Source organism: Castor canadensis, chromosome 10 (assembly GCF_047511655.1).
Source record: "Castor canadensis chromosome 10, mCasCan1.hap1v2, whole genome shotgun sequence".
Taxonomy (NCBI): Eukaryota; Metazoa; Chordata; class Mammalia; order Rodentia; family Castoridae; genus Castor; species Castor canadensis.
The window spans coordinates 111245385-111262224 of record NC_133395.1 but is presented as its reverse complement, the minus strand read 5'-3'; the positions used below and the strand labels follow the sequence as shown (position 1 = coordinate 111262224).

The 16840-nt window shown below is 46.9% G+C and overlaps 1 protein-coding gene across 1 annotated transcript in view; it reads right to left on the bottom strand.

Annotated features, from left to right (window-relative positions):
• Sh3bp5 (SH3 domain binding protein 5) overlaps positions 1-16840 on the bottom strand; it is a 65985-nt gene that overhangs the window by 30941 nt on the left and 18204 nt on the right. Inside the window, exon 3 of the mRNA XM_020173085.2 lies at positions 7546-7674. Within this exon, the coding sequence (XP_020028674.2) occupies positions 7546-7674 (129 nt within the window). The remainder of the gene's footprint in view (positions 1-7545; positions 7675-16840) is intronic.

Below are 16840 nucleotides of genomic sequence, written 5' to 3'. Positions count from 1 at the left end.
CTTTTGGCTTCTGCCCCCTTTCATGTCCTCTCAGATGAGGATCCCAAACCAGAAAGGCCCAAGCATAGGTCCTCAGGTTCCAAGACTGTCTTCAGGCTCCTCATCTGTAAAATGGGTTCACAGAAGGAAAGAGAAATAAAATCTCTTCGACACACAGCAGAAGGCATGGCACCTAACACATTGTTCGAGCTCAAAAAATGATGTTGCCATCCATACAGGGACCTGTATTTGGCACTGATGTCTAATCAACCACTCAAAGACAATGTTCACCCTCTACTCAAGAGCCCTGTGGAGTTAGCAGCTTCTCAACCTCATCGGAAGGCCAGGCCACCTCTGTAAGGTGGCCTACACCACTCCTTCTCTGCCTGGCCTTTCCGCTCTCCTGAGCCTCCTTCCCCAAGTCCCCCCCAAGCTGACACCTCTGCACATTCACTTCCACAGGGCTCACTCCTCAGATCTCTGCTCTCTTCTTTCCACAGCCTCCCTCTCGGCCTGCAGGACTCAAGTGCACCTTTCTCCCAGCCTTTCTTAGTGGGCAGCATCCCACCCACCCCAAGGCCTCACTCCCTAGGTGGGCCAGTGACTGACAACAGAGCACTGACAACCAAGCACTCCTAACTGGCTCGTTGCTCGGCAAGCACAGCTGATCCTCATTAGTCACTGGTCCCATATTTGCGAATGTGCCTGCTCCCTAAACTTTATTTGTAATTACCCAAATCAATATGGGTGTGTGTGGGGTTATGCTTCCAGTGTCTTTCACAGACATGCATAGAGTGAGGAAAACACCTTTCAAGGCACCTTCCCAGTGGAGGCGACACCCTGCCTTCTGTTTCTGCTCTCACTCTGTAAACCGGTGTCCTCTCCGCAAGTCTTCTTAACACCATGTTTTCCATTTTTGTGTTTCTGGTTGATTTTGTTATTTAAATTGGCCCCCAAGTACAGTGATGAAGTAGTTCCTGGCGCCATAAAATAAAAGCAGCCAGTGAGAGGCCTCATGGAGCCAATCCGTGTGAGCTAAGCATCATTCAGGCATGAGTTTTGGCTCATGGTTTCTGTTGACCATGAGTTCAGCTAATGAGTCAACAGCACAACACATCCAGAAAGAGGAACAGGAAATTTGCCAATCTGAGTATGAGCTTGCTGTCACAGGGGCTAAAGGAACATCTATAGAGCACAATGAAGCTATGAAAAGACAGAGAGGGGCTGTATTTGTGGACTCACTTGGTGTCACTGCCCGAGAAATCACAACAGATCCAACAGCACAGTGAGATTTAGTCACATCACCCAGAGTCAGGAAAACGTTCAGGCTTTCTTGCCTAGTGTTTTATTATAAAGATATACTAGATATAATTATTTGTGTACTATATATGTTAAGGTGTCTTTAAACAGAAATACTCATGAAACAAAGTTATGAATTCATCAGTTTGATAAAAATGCTGTGTCTGAAATCTTTCAGGATCCCACCCCTCGACTGCCCCGAGGAGCAATACCTCAGTTCTGGGTAATTCAGTGTTCATGGCAATAGAATAAAGAGAATCAGCAGCCAGGTGTCATGGTACATGCCTGCAATCTCATCATTGGGGAAACTGAGGTACAAGACTCACACGTTCAAGGCCAGCCTGGGCTACATAGCTAGATCTTGTCTCAAAAAAAAAAAAAATCACGCCAGAAGCCAGTGGCTTATGCCTGTAATCCTAGCTACTTGGAAGGTCAGCCCAGGTTCAAGGCCAAAAAGTTAGCGAGACCTCATCTCAACCACTAAAAAGCTGGGCGTGATGGCAGGTGCCTATCATACCAGTTATGGGAGGAAATATAAAATAGGAGGAAAATGATCCAGGCTGGCTGGGTAAAAAGCAAGACTCTACCTCCAAAATATCCGAAGCAAAAAGGGCTGGAGGAGTGGCTCAAGTGGTAGAGCACCTGCCTAGCAAGCACGAGGACCTCAGTTCAAACCCCAGGACTGCTAAAAATAAATAAATAATAAAAGACTCCTAAGAGGGGACAAGAAAGTTCTAACCCACACTGACATATCCTTGAGTTTCTATCCCACCTTGGCAGAACCTCAGCCCCTGTGTCTCCACCCATGGAGGGTTTTCCCAAAAGTCAGGAACAGAATCTCCTAGCAAAGGAAGACTCCAACACTGCTCCTCTTGGAATTAACATAAGAACGCAGAGGGTTCTGCCATGACCTTGATCTCTTTCATTTCATCAGAAACACCACTCTCCAGGTTCAAGGCCCTACCACATCAGCCCTTTGGGCTCAGAGATCTTTGGATCAGGCAAAAGGTAAGTCTGCTACTCCCTCCACCTCGTGTTGTCCTTACAAGCTCTCAAGCCTGCTTGGCCCCCTCTCCCAAATCTCTACACTGTCCACGTGTCCGTGTCTTACTCCATCCTTAGGGTTTCATATTTTTTGTTTTGTTTTGGTTTTTTTTTTTGCGGTACTGAGGTTTGAACTAAAGCATTCTACCACTTAAGCTACACCCACAGCCTTTTTTGCTTTATTTTTTCAGGTAGGGTCTCTTACTTTCACCTAGGCTGGCCTCAGACCAAGATCCTCCTATCTATGCCTCCCATGTAGCTGGGATTACATGCAGGTACTGTCATGCCCAGCTTGTTTGTTGAAGTGGAATCTCACTAACTTTTTACCTGGGCTGGCCTCAAACATTGACCCTCTAGATCTCTACCTCTCAAGTAGCTGGGATTACAGTCATGAGCTGGCCTGTTTTGTTGTTCAGGCAGCAGAGTCACTATAGATATACAATAATTTGATAGAAAAATACATCTGGAATAATACATTTCTTTAATCCAAATGCTTTGTGTGTCCTAATCCAATCGCTATGGTAATCACAAAAATGGCTCTAATACTTTGCAGATAAGATTGTCTTTCTCCACCTCCTGAATTAGGACTGGCCATGTGACTACTCTAGTCAGCGGAAGGACAACAAAATAAAACAAACAGAGGCCTGAGAAAGGCATGTACCTTCTGTTCCCAACACCACATTTAAAGAACCAGGCTGGCCTGCTGGATAAGAGATACATGTGGCCCAGTCATCCCTGCCGTCCCAGCTGATAAGTGGCCAACTGATTGAAGATGAGGCCATTCAAGATGAGCCAGTCCACCATCAGCTAAGAATCAGCTAAGTCCGTGATCACAAAAACTACCCACAAAACCATAAGCTAAATAAGTGTTCAACCACTAAGTTACCAGGTGGTTTGATTTGTGGCAAAAAGCTAACTGATATACAACTCCATCTTGTGAAGAAATTAAGGTACAGACCCACCAACAGTCCCCCAGCTATTGTGTGGTGACAGATTCGAGGTCTAGCATTCTGGCTCCAGGTCATGCCTTGTCACCTGTCCCCTAGCAAAGTCACTGTGCGGATTTCAAATGTTTTCTCATTCACCTACTTTCCTAAAAGAGGTTAAATCTAGAACATGGCCTCACATGGCCCCATGAACAGCCTCCAAGCAATGCTGAGTACTGACTATCCCTCACCATCTTGGTTTGCATTGGCTCTGCTCTCTTCTGACATATCCCAACCATTTAAAAATAACAATGCCGAGAGATGAAGGATGAACGAAGATGGTACATTTGCAATGGAACAGCATCCCACTTCAAAAGGAAGTAAGTTCTGCACGTGGCACAACGTGGATGAACATGGAGGACATTTCACTAAGTGAAATGAGTCAGTCACACAAAGACACACACTGTAGATTCCTTGCTACTTCTAGGAGGTGACCAGAGCAGTCAAAGTCATAGGAACAGAAAGCAGAATGATGGTGGCGGAGGTGGGAGGGGCCGGGGGAAGGGAGGAATGGAGAGTTATTTTTAATGGATACAGGATTTTAGCTTAAGATGAAAAAGTTCTGCAGATGGCTGGTGATGCGACTTGTACAACAAAGTGAAGGCACTGAATGTCACAGAACTATTTGTTTATCTTTATGTATTTATTTATTTTTGGGTACTGGGGATTGAACTCAAGGCCTAAGTAGATAATCTACTACTTGAGCCACATCCCCAGCTCAGAACTATATATTTTTAAAGTGGTTTGGATGATAAGTTTTATGTTATGTATGTTTTACCACAACTTTTTTTGTTTTGATGTGATACTGGGGTTTGAACCCAGGGCCTCACACAGCTAGGTAAGCACATTACTACTGGAGTGATACCTCCAGTCCTTAATTTTGTTTTTGAGGGTCTTGCTACCTTTTTGCTCTGGCTGGCCTTGAACTGTTGATCCTCTTGCCTCTACCTCCCAAGTAGCTGCAGATATGTGTGTGTGTGTTTGTGGGACTGGGATTTGAACTCAGGGCTTCATGCTTGCAAAACAGGAGCTTTACTGCTTGAGCCACACCTCCAGTTGGTTTTTTTGGGTTATTTTGGAGATGGGGTCTCATGAACTATTTGCTCGGGCTGACCTCAAGTCACAATCCTCCTGATCTGAGTCTTCCAAGTAGCTAGGATTGCAGGTATGAGCCATCAGCACCCAGCTGGCTTTTTTAAAGGAACAACAACAACAAAGTTTTGACTGGCAGTGATAAAATGACAGATCTGAAACTACCATTCGACCAGACAGACCCCAAGGAGTAAAGTAAATGAGATACACTCTGCCATTCCGCATTCCTGAGTCACCTGCTCCTTGCCACACCTCTAAGGCCAGAGGGGCTGCCAGATTTGTCAAAGCAGCCTTATCATCGAGCTCAGCTCAAGGACAAAAACTCTCCAAGAACTACAAGCAAATTCCCGGACCCCACCCTGCACAGAAGAAAATGTCATGATCTGTCTTCTTCCCTGGCAGCACTTAAAACTTGGTTTTCAAGATCACAGGATTGGATCTGACTCACTGGTAGGAAAATGAGTTGACATCAGGAACAACAAAGTCAGAGCACATTTTTGATGGACAGATACAATTTCTACTGACCCAACAACTACAGAAACTCTTTATAGAAAACCCAGTCACAGGGCTGGGGATATAGCTCAGTGATTTAGTTTGCCTTTCATCCATGAGGCCCTGAGTTCAATCCCTAGTACCACAAAAAAGAAAGAAAACCCAATCACAGGAAACAGTTTTCCCTTTGAAAGTCCCCTCTGTCGTCTGATTGAGACACTGGGTATATAGACACAGGCTTCCAGATGTATAAAGCCACCATTAAGAAAAACCTGATTTGGGAGACAGAGGGAGAGAGAGAAGGAAGAGGAGGGAGAGAGAAGGGGGTATGCATGAAATGTAACAGGATGTATTGGGACTCATTTTCTTCTTTTTGTCTACTTTCTAAATTTCCCAAATAAATCCTAATTCTCTTAAATGAAGCTGAAACCCAAGCTCACATGAAGATGTCACGATTAGACACATGTCACGTAAGTCCTAGGAATTGTGCTGATTCCTGGACCATCAGCATTTTGAAGAGGAGGGCGCTGACACTTAGGACATATTCCTCACAGAACTGCCTTCAAGGATTCTCTGACACCGTCCTCGCTGGGCAGTCAGGAGGGTTTGTAAATATAAAAAGGAAGGGGTGTGGACAAAGCAGAGGAAGAAAACAGGAAGCCCCACTTGGCAGCATCAGGAAGGTCAGAGGAACACTCATGCCATCTGGCCCAAGCCCAGGTGACCTGCCATCCACAGACATGAAATGTAACATCCGTGCCTGTCTCCGTCTTTGAGCATCCTTCTGGCTCCTTGGCTAGAAACCAGCAAGGTCCCTTGGGGCTATGGGCGGGGGCTGCTCTCCCTTTCCTCCTTCCCCATGGGCAAGTTGGGGGGGTGGGGGGGTGGGGGTGTGCAGTCAGCTCACAGAAACTTTGCGGGTACCAAGCTGGACACAATCCCCTCAATACTCATCTTGGGCTCTGCCCACTGCAGTGAGTCGGTCACCCTGGGGCCTAGGCATATCTAATTACCCTGACGACAGAGTGGCTTGCCCAAGAGACTCAGTGACTCTCATGATTACTGTTCTCTCTAGCCAGAGAGGAAGAAGAGACGCCAATCTTCTGTGTCCTAGCAAACTGGGAGCCTCCCAACCCAGCTCCCTCCTACCTCTTCTCCCATCAAAAACAATTTGGATCCAGAAAAGAGAGTGGTTTAAAATCTATTCCAGTTGTCACAGTCAACTGGGGACACACCCACCAAGTGCGATTTCTATGAACACAACCCACACGAAGCTGGATGTGCCCATGGGTTCCTGCCCCTCTGCCCGCCTCGCTACGAGGCAGGAAAGAGTTAGAGGAAAGAGGCCATGGGGAGGAAAAGCCTCCTGTCTTGGAGGCAGCAGGGAACATCTGATCTGCTGGTGACTCCGTAGTCCCATCACTCACTTGTTTCTCCATATTTTTGTTCATTTGACATTTGAATACCTTCTGTATGCTGGCATTGGAACAAACCAAACAGGCAAAACTTCCTGTCCTGTGAGCTTGGTTTACTGTAGACACACAAACTCTGACCAAAGTCAAGGATGACAGAGGAAAAGCAAATCAGGGAATGGGGGCTGAAGGTGGCAGAGATGGTGACTGGAAGCTTCCATTTCAAATCCAGTTAAATCCTGGCTTTCATCCTGTTTGGGTCTGATCTTACTTTTCTGGGACTTCCTGTTACAAAGGTCCACCCTACTGCCATCTCCTACATGGTTCTCACAACCTGTGCTGTGCACACATACGGCAGGTGCTCAAAACCATGTGTGTGGTTGGTCACTAAACATTTTCTTACAAGGGGAGACTTCTGTACGCAGGTAAGTGTGCAATAGGGAGACACCTGGGTACTTGATACTAAATTGTAATTTGAAACAACTGCTTAGATCTTTGGGGAAAATCTGAGCTCTTATCCCAAGACACGCCACAGGGCTGGTGATTCATGAGGATGAGACACTGGGTCACAAGTCAAGTGAGCTATGGTATGTGGAAAGCCCCCAGCCCAGGGTCTGGCACTCAGCAGGTACCAGTTAACTACTGGGGACCCTTTTACTTCTCTGGTCACAGAGCCTGACTCTCAGAGGCTGGGAGGTGACAAGCAGCAACTTGCACCATATCACATCAGTGGTGATCAAGGGAAGACACACTCAGAAACCTGAACCAATTTCCACGCAGGCCCCAGCAACCACCTGAGTGTAACCCTACCCCTACCCCACTGCCCCATCTCTTCTGAGTTCCTCTGCTCCTTAATTGGGTCCTCCAGACAAAGAGCCAGAGTCTCTAGGGAGTGATCCTTCTGCTGCCCCTCAGATGGTCACTGGGAGAAGAGGAGGCACACAGTCATACATCCTGTGGGCCCAGCTGCCCACCTCAGGGACCCAGGCACAACTCAGACAGCTCACGGCGTCCACTTGCAGGGTCTTCCAAATGCCAACACCCACACCCTATTAAAGTGTTGTGAGCTGGAATAAAGCATATGGGGGAGGATAGGAAGTTCACTTCAAATGTAGCCATATTCAAAGCCACACAGAATGGGTGCTATTAACCTGAATGGAGGGTACAGAAAACAAAACGTGCCCCCAAAACGCAGTTAGGGTGTCAGGTGGAGATAAGAGACATCTGCAGGATGGTCTTACCTGCCTCGCCACCCTCCGTGCCTCCCAGTAGGGCTTTGAGTCCTCCACAGCCTTGCCAATTTTCTTTACCAGCTCATCCAGTTTTACCGTCGCCTCAACCAGAACAGAGCGGAACTTCTGACGGGCATCCTGCGACAGGAATAGAGATCAGGGTCAAGAAGGAATCTGTGCACACCTGCTTCACCTAATCACAACACCAGGAAGGACTTGACACGTGGTACAGACCCCTAAGCCAACACCTTCACACGACAGTGTCTACATCAGCGCCACCCAAAGAACTTGCAGCCAAGGAGAAAATGACCCAGAATCTGTGCTGTTGGAATGGCCAGCAGTCACGTGATGCTTCTGAGCACTTGAAACTGGTTAGTGTGACTGAGGAAATGTGCGTGTAATGTATCTTACAGTGTGCCCAGACATGGTGGCACACTGCTATAATCCCAGTTACTCGGGAGTTAGAGGTAGGAAGATCACAGTCTGAGACCAGCCCAGGCAAAGTCAGCACAGGACCCTCTCTGAAAAACAAACTAAAAACAAAAGGACTGGAGTGTGGTTCAAGTGGTGGAGCACTTCCCTAGCAAGTGTGAGGTTCTGAATTCAACCCCTGGTTCTGTAAAATAATAATAATAAAAGAATAAAAAATAATGTGACCAGGGCCTATAATCCTAGCTACTCAAGAAGCTGAGATCAGGAGGATTGTAGTTCAAGGCCAGCCCAGGCAAAAAGTTTGTAAGATCTCATCTCAACTAACAGATGGGCATGATAGCTCACGGCTGTCATTCCAATGATGGCAGGAAATAGTCCAGGCCAACCTAAGCAAAAAGTGACTCTATCTCCAAAATAACTAAAGCAAAAAGGGCTGGTGAAGTGGCTCTAGAGGTAGAGTGCCTGCCTAGCAAGTGTGAAGCCCTGAGTTCAAACCCTTCTGAAAAAGAAAAGAAAAAACTGTCCAGGCCTTCAGGGGAGGAACATGCAATCGCGCAGTGAAAGCCAATGTGACAGCCCCATTTCCCACAGCCCCACAAAGCCTTCAACCAAACGATGTAGCAATGGTAAACACTGAGTGCGGATTTCCCGCAAGCCAGACCTCTGCTGGGCCTTGCACACATTCTGCCCTCAGGGCACTTTGTTTAGTGGGCAGGGCAGATATCACAGTCCATTCTAGAGAAGTCAGTGTGCCACCATGAGAATGGACACCTGCACAGCAGAGAACCTCCAGAGGAGCAGTATCCACACAGCAGCCTGGAGCACAGTCACATGGGGGAGGGAGAGGAAAAGGGAATCCCAAGCAGGCAAGGAGCCCTCGCTCAGCTGATAGGCTGGATGGAATAACATGATGCTTTCAAGAAACTAAGGGAGCCAGAGGTCTGGAATAAAGACAATGGCAAGAGATAAAAGGGTAGCCACCCATCAGGGAGGTGGCAACTAGGAAGCTGGGCTTCTACAAAAATTTGGAAGGAGCTGGGTGCTAGTGGCTCATGCCTATATTCTTAGCTACTTGGGAGGCTGAGATAGGGAGGATTGTGTTTGGAGGCCAGCATGAGACCCCTATCTCCAAAATAACCAGAGCAAAATGGACTGGAGATGTGGCTCAAACAGTAGAATGCCTGCTTTGCAAGTGCAAAGCTCTGTGTTCAAAACCCAGTCCCACAAAAAAAAAAAAAAGAGTTTGGAAGGAAGGAACAGGAAAGTGATTTGTGCCAGGCTTAATCATATCTCAAAAGTCCAGAAACCAGGCCTGTGAAGTATAAGGAAGGACATAAGAAAAAGGAAATTTAGTTCTGGGTCTAGGAGTCCATATTGGGGATCAGGTCAATACTTCTCATGCCCAGTTTCCCCTCTTACTCTGTTCCCTTTAGCATTTGCACACCTGGGTGGGAGGCGTTTGGGGGCATGTGTGTGCATGCGTGAGTTTGAGAAAGGGGAAACTGATACTCGGAGAAGGAACAGGGCATGACCGTGAGCCAAAGGCACTCCCCAAGACTAAACAGCCACCCTGCTGGTGACACACTTGCTCCACTGGTGGGAAGAATCTTCCTCACAATCTGGAAAATCTGGATCTCTACCCTCGAAATGGAAGGGGCCTCAGAGGTAGCTCTGGTCAGTTCTTCCAATTCCTCTCCTTCATCATCTCAAGCCATGGGCTGCTGGGTGAGTTTGAAAATGCTGCTGGATTCCAGGAGAAGAGAATGTGCCTCTGTCTCCCACAGGAGTTCTGTGGCTCTGGAGCCTAAATCCTACTTCTGACATAGGTTTTGTGCCCCCAAACTGTGTCACCATCATTCTGGCTTTTCCTGCTTTTTCTCCTGCCAGGCCAGGCCTGGGATCACCTGCAACAGCTTCTGAAGGCAGAGAATAAACTAGATTTGCTCTCCATGGGAAGGGCCACACATGCCTTGAGGTGTCCCAGGGAACAGCACAGCCCCACCCAGCTTCTGCCAGACCCGGCTTCTAGTAAATGGGAGGCAGCTTGCTGTCAAGCCCCAAGATTGTAATCAGAGACTTGGATTCAACAGTGGCTAAACCTCTTTCTGGAGCTTATGAACCACCTGTATACCTACCAAATTAGTTCTTTCTACCTCCTAGGGAGGGCTCTTAGAGAAAATGAAAGCATTCAACAATTCCAGGGCTCACAGTAGGTAATCAATAAATGCATACAAATTTTCCTCATGGAAAGAGACCCTAACAAAAACCATGGGTCGGGGAAGACTCCCTTGAGGCAAAGGTAGCTGACACAATAGCCATAGTAACCTATCACACAGGAAGGCAGGCACTTTGCCAGCTGTATCCACTGCGTGACTAGAGCCTCATGGTCACCTCCCTGGGGGGGGGACACTATCCATGCTCACACCAAAAGTGACAAAACTAAGGACCAGATCGGTTAGTCTATGGCCCAGGCAATTCACATCCTCCCCCTGCCCCTGGGGCACTCTGTAAACTGAGCTCTGGGCGCCAAACCAGTAGCTGATGGGGCCAAGAGGCTTGGATACTGTGCAGTAAATGTAGGAAAACTCTTATTTAAAAAAAGTAGATTCTCAGATTTCTCATTAAAAAATCATCAGGTGACCTGGGAGCCCTGTGTCCCCACGCCTACCGGACAAATGTTAGCCAGATGTGGAGAAGGTTGTCCCCTTAGACACTACCCACTCCAGTCTCCACCTGATACCTGAATCCCTCATTCTGGCTCCCTGCTCAGCCCCTGGAGACATCTGACTTGTCAAACTCTGTTCTGGGCACTTGTGAATTTAACTTACCAACTCTGACTTTGTGGGGAAAGAAGAATGTAGAGAACAGGCTGGTGATTTATGGGGTGGCAGGTGCTACTGTAAGGGCTTAAACCCCATCAACCTGTGCGACCGCTAACAACCCTATCTGGAAGGCCCACATCTTATAAAGGAGGAAAATGAGGCACAGGGAAGCTAGGTAGCTTGCCCAAAGTTGCAGAACTGGAAAATGGCAGAGCCAAGATTTAAATAGATAAATACGATTTGGTGTGGAATGTGCACTGTGCAACAGACATACAACTGGGACGTCACCCAAGGAAAGTGTCACCAAGCCAGGCCTTGAGGAGAATCAGACTTCACCTGGCAGGGATGGCACGTGGGAGGGCTGGAACAAGGAAAGCATGTGTGCCACATGAAGACATTTCAACACCATCCCATGCACAAAGGGAAGTCATGGCGGGGTGGGGGTGTTGCAGGGTTATAGTCTTTCTTTCCAGAAGACTTTCTGCTTCTCCTCTTTCACCAAAAAAGAGGTTTAGCTATTGTTGAATCCAAGTCTCTGATTACAATCCCGGGCCTTGACAGCCTCCCTCCTCTATTCTTCTCTCTGATACTTCTCTTCCTTTGGCCTTAAGTCATCTCAAAATCAAACCTTTTAACCTGGGTCCACATAACCAGGGTTTTTCTTTCCCCAAATGTATTCTCAAATTACTTTCCATGTACCCAATGTCAGAAATGATTGAAGAATGCATTCTAGCACAGCACAGAAAAGTAACCACAGCTCACTACGTGGCTTGATTAAAAAGTACTTATGTAGCTGCAACGGTGTGCTCACCAAATACTGACCACCATGGAACTCTGCTGGGAGGACGGGGAAGGTAGGGGAAAGTGGGAAGGTGAGGAGACGGAGGGAGGGAAAAGACCCAAATCTCATCTTTCTTAGTGGGACAAGAGCAACTAATAATTTAAACTGAAAAACAAAGGCGCCACATAACACAACTCCCAGAAGCAAATCCACAATTACATAAAACACATGAACCGATATAGAAAACTGCCTCTCAGGTAGAGAAGTGGGGGGGTTAGAGGACAGGTTTATAGTCTTTTCTTTTTGGGAGACAGGGTCTTGCTATGTAGTCCAGGCTGGTCTAGAACTCAAGATTCTCTTGCTTCAGCTGGGCGCTGGAGGCTCACCCCTGTAATCCTAGCTTCTAGGGAGGATCATGGTTCAAAAGGCCAACCTGGGCAAATAATTTCACAAGACCTCATCTATAAAATAACCACAGCAAAATGGACTGGAGGAGTGGCTCAAGTGGTAGAGTGTCTGGTTTGTAAGTATGAGGTTCTCAGTTCAAACCCCAGTCCCACCAAAAAAAAAAAAAAAGATCCTCTCATCCTTTCGCTTCAGCCTCCTGAATGTTGAGATTACAGGAATGTACCACTATACTCAGCTTTTTGTGGTTCTAGGCGTTGAACTCAGGCTTGCTAGGCAGGTGCTCTACCACCTGAATGACAACTCCGACCCTTTTTGCTTTTAGTTATTTTTCAGATAGGGTCTTGCATTTTTGCCTGGGCCCAGCCTCAGACCTCAATCTACCTACTTAGGGCCTCCTATTTAGCTAGGATCACAGGCATGCACTCCTTCAGCCAGTTCATTTGTCAAGTATGTGTGGGGGATCTCACTTTTTGCCTAGGCTAAAGTCTTAAACCACAATCCTCCCATCTCTGCCTCTTGAGTAGCTGGGATTCCAGAAATGAGCTACTGTGCCCAGCCCTGTTGGTTTTAATTATAGTAAAATTTCATGGGGGATTTGTATAAGCAGGAGCATGGCCTGATAAATTTGGGTTTTATAAAATTGTTACCTGGCTGCAGAGTCTTTTAAAAGACTCCTCGGGTGATTCTTCAGGGCCTCCCAGCCTGGTTAACACCATTTGTAATGATATGTATTAAGAGTGTGACCATCGAAGGGTATGGAGCCCAAGGGATGGACATGACAACAAGCTTCCCTCTGAAAATGAGTGATGACGAATGACCAGCTGAGGTCCCCCATCAACACACCTGTTCATCCAACATTTGTTCAGAGCTAAACACAACACTGGTCTTCCATGGAAAAGCCAACCCAGTTCTCTCACTTTGCCAAAGGATTATAGCTACTTGAGTAACAATTCCCCAGAAGAACTGGGGTGTGGGAGCCCAGGACCCAAAATCCTTTCTGCCTGCCCAACTTCACAACCCTGTCACCTGGGACCCACCTCTCAGTTCCTGGTAGGGCAACACTGGTCCCAGTAGTAGTCATGTGACCCATGTGACCCTGGCCAATCAGATGTGCCTACTCTTAGCCACAGGGATGCTTTGGGTTTCGAGAGACAGGACTTATCAGAACCAATGAGACTTCATTCATTCTGGGACTTTTCTGAAAGTGTTAGCAAAAAGAAAAGCTTGAAAGGATGGGATGAAAACCTGGAGCAGAAAGCAGCCATCTTGGCACCATGAGGGAAGAGCCTAAGAGAAGGGGTGAAGAGAGACAGAGAGAGGACCAAGTTGAGCCTCTGAACTCAGTAGTACCTTACATTCCTCTGATAGAATAATTCCTTTTTCCTGAGTCTACACAACCCCACCCCCACTATCACCTTTGTTTTTGGACTTTGTTTTTAATATCTTTTTTTGGCAGTATGGAGTTTGAACTCAGAGCCTCATGCTTGTGTGGCAGGCACTCCACCTCTTGAGCTAATGCCCTGCAGTCTTTTTTTTTTTTTTTTTTGGCTTTATTTTTCAGACAGTGTCTCATATATTTTGTTCAGGCTGGCCTGGACTGCGATCTTCCAATTTACAACCTTCTGCATAGCTGGAAGGACGGTTGGGATGACAGTTATACCCTACCACATCCACTTTTTTTATTGGTTGAGATGGGGGTCTCACTAGCTTTTTTGTTCCTGAGATGGTCTCAAACCTCAATCCTCGATGTTTACCTCCCAAGTAGCTAGGGTTACAGCTGTGAGCCACTGCGCCCAACTGGTTTTATTGGGGGAGTTTCTTTTGAGACAGTGTCTCACTGTGTGGCCCAGGCTGTCCTTGAACTCTTCCTGTCTCAGCCTCCCGAGTGCTTATGTTATGCCTAGCCATCTTTGGTTTTTGTTTTGTTCAAGCTAACTGAATTTTTATCACTTGCAATTGAAAGAAACCTTTGTAAAACAGAAGACTGAGGGGGGAGGAAAAAAAGAATGGGTAATTTAACTCAATCTAACTTTGTCAAGATTTCTTCCTTTTTTTTTTTGGCAGTACTGGGACTTGAACTCAGGACTTCACACTTGCTAGGCAGGTGCTCTGTCACTTGAGCCATGCCCCCAGCCCTCAAGATTTCTTGACATCCATCTTAACAACAACTTGCCACAGTTGGACGTGTGCTTTTTGCCCCATGTCCTAGCTCAAGAAAGGATCTGACCATGGTTCTTTGTCCCCTGCCAGCATTTACAGGCAAGAGTCTTCTGAGATGACAGTGGGGGTGGCTTCAGGAAAGTCTGGGTGCAGAGAAAGCTGTTTTCCCTGCAGGGAAAATACTCCCCGACCCACGAAGGGGAGTAGTTCAGAAGGACAAAACTATCTCAGGAGGAGGAGACCTTTAGTAGTGTGTTCACCAGCTGATTTTTAAATCTGCACTCCAAGGAGTTTAAACCGGTTCCATCTGCGTGGTGGAGGCAGCAGATCTTTGCAGCTGGTGACTCACAGAGGGTAATTTATTCCAGCAGAGAATCGCTGACGGTGGCACAGCCTCCCTGTCTGAATGTGTCAGTGTGTCAAAAACACAGCCTTGCATCAGATAAGGACTAAGCCAAGCTGGCCAGAGCCAGTGTGCCTTGAAAACAGGGTGCCAGTGTCACCACACTGGGGATGAGTCCCTGTTTTCTGGCTAATCCGCTTCTCCAAGCCTTGATCACCTCTCTCGTAAGCTGGGAATGACTGGCGGCTTTTCCCTTCACAGAGGTGCCCCCAGAACCAAGTGAGATAAAGATGGGACGCTGGCTTTTTAAAAATAACTGTCCCAAATATCAGTGATGACTTGCACTCCCCAGGCTCCTTGGTAATGTAATGCCGTTTATAAATACTCCACTTGGGTTTGTAGAGTGAGTCTTCTCAGGCATGGGCTGAACCTGGCAATGACCCTGTAAAACGGGCTCAGCAGGAACCATTGGAGTGAGCCAGTGATGTCATTTCTGCCTGAGGTTCTATGGCATCTTCCAGGAGACAAAGGCACACATCTTAGTCTTTTAGTCCAATGGGCAATTGGTCATCATTGGTTCTTAAAGTGTGGTCTGCGGGAACCTTGTGGAGGAGGAGTCCATGGGACCTTTTCAGGGAATCTGCAAGGTGGAACTCATTTGCACAATAAAGTAAGACTCCTCCCTGACATGGGAGGAGCTACTTGGGAGGCTGAGATTCGGAGGATCACAGTTCAAGGCCAGCACTGGTAGATAGTTCCTGAGGAACGCACCCCCTCCCCCAATCTCTAAAAATAACCAGAGCAAAATGGATTGGAGGTGTGGTTCAAGCAGAAGAGCACCTACTTTGCAAGTGTGCAGTCCCAAGTTCAAACCCCAGTCCCACTGATTAAAAAAAAAAAAAAAAAGAAAAGGTAAGACTCTGCCTTTTTCACCTTCATCTTCTCAGGCATTCCCTGTAGTTTTGCAGAGCCACACAACATGTGGAAGAGATGAAATGCAAACAGAGGTAAACACACATTTCCACTGCATTGGGATGTGGGAACCCAGCCCTTGCAAGAGCCTACAATGTGGTGTTTGGACTTCCGCCCCCCCTATGCTAAATAAATAAATAGCTCTTCCTTATAAAGTAAAAAAGAAAAGAAATGGAATGCAGAAGCAGGTAGGAGAACCCACTCCTTTTTTTTGATAGCACTAGGGCTTGAACTCAGGACCTCACGCTTGCTGGGCAAGCACTTTACTGCTTGAGCCATCTGCCAGCCCAAGAATGAGTTTTTTTTTTTTTGGGGTACTGGGACTTGACCTCAGGGTCTTCACCTTGAGAGATTCCACCAGCCCTATTTCTGTGATGGGTTTTTCGAGATAGGGTCTTGAGGAACTATTTCCCTCGGCTGGCTTCAAACTGTCATCCTCCTGATCTCTGCCTCCTGAGTAGCAAGGATTACAGGCATGAGCCACCAGCACCCGGCATGAGAATAGGCTATTAAACCTGACATTAAAGAGACTTGTGGTAACACATAAAACAGCACAGTATAAAGGAGCATGCCTGTAATCCCAGGACTAGGGAGGAAGAGGCAGGAGGACTGTGAGTTCAAGTCCACCCTGGATTATATAGAACCTGTCACAAAACAAGCAAACAAAAATATACATTAATTTTTGGGGAAAATGTCTTTTTTCAAAAATACATTATCTATGTTAACATGTAATAGGTTTATTATCATATTTAGTAATTAACACAGATTTTTAAAACTTCTTAATTCAAGCATGGCAAGAGGGCAGGAGGATCACAAGTTTGGGGCTGGCTTGAGCTGCACAGTGAGACCCTGTCTCAAAAAGCCAGGGACTGGGGGTGTAGCTCAGTGATACAGTGCTTGCCTAGCATGTGCAAGGCCCCAAGTTCCAATCCCAGTAATCCCCACCCCAATAATCCCCCTCCCCCCAAAAAAGAATGCCTTCTCCTTGGGTGATTTCCCACTTGAGTCAGGAAGTTCCCTCTTCAGACCAACTGGAGTGAAAAGATGAATCAGTGTAGGGACAACTGGAATAGAGGACCTGCAGTACTAGGATGTGGCAAAGAAGATGACAGCAGCAGAGCAGCCGGGGTTAGGGAAGTACTACTCTAGAGCAATGGTCACGTCCCTGTTGGGATTGTAGAACATTCTAGAATCATGACAAAAGGCATCACAGAAACATTCTGCCTTGCTGACCAGTGATGAGAGACTTACTACAAACTGCTCTCCAGACCCATCCAATCTATAGCTGCTGAAACGCACCAAAAAACCACTTCCAGGAGGTGCCAGGGCTCTCCACCTTGACAGGCTTTCTGTGATGGTCACACTCCATATCTGTCATTCCATAGA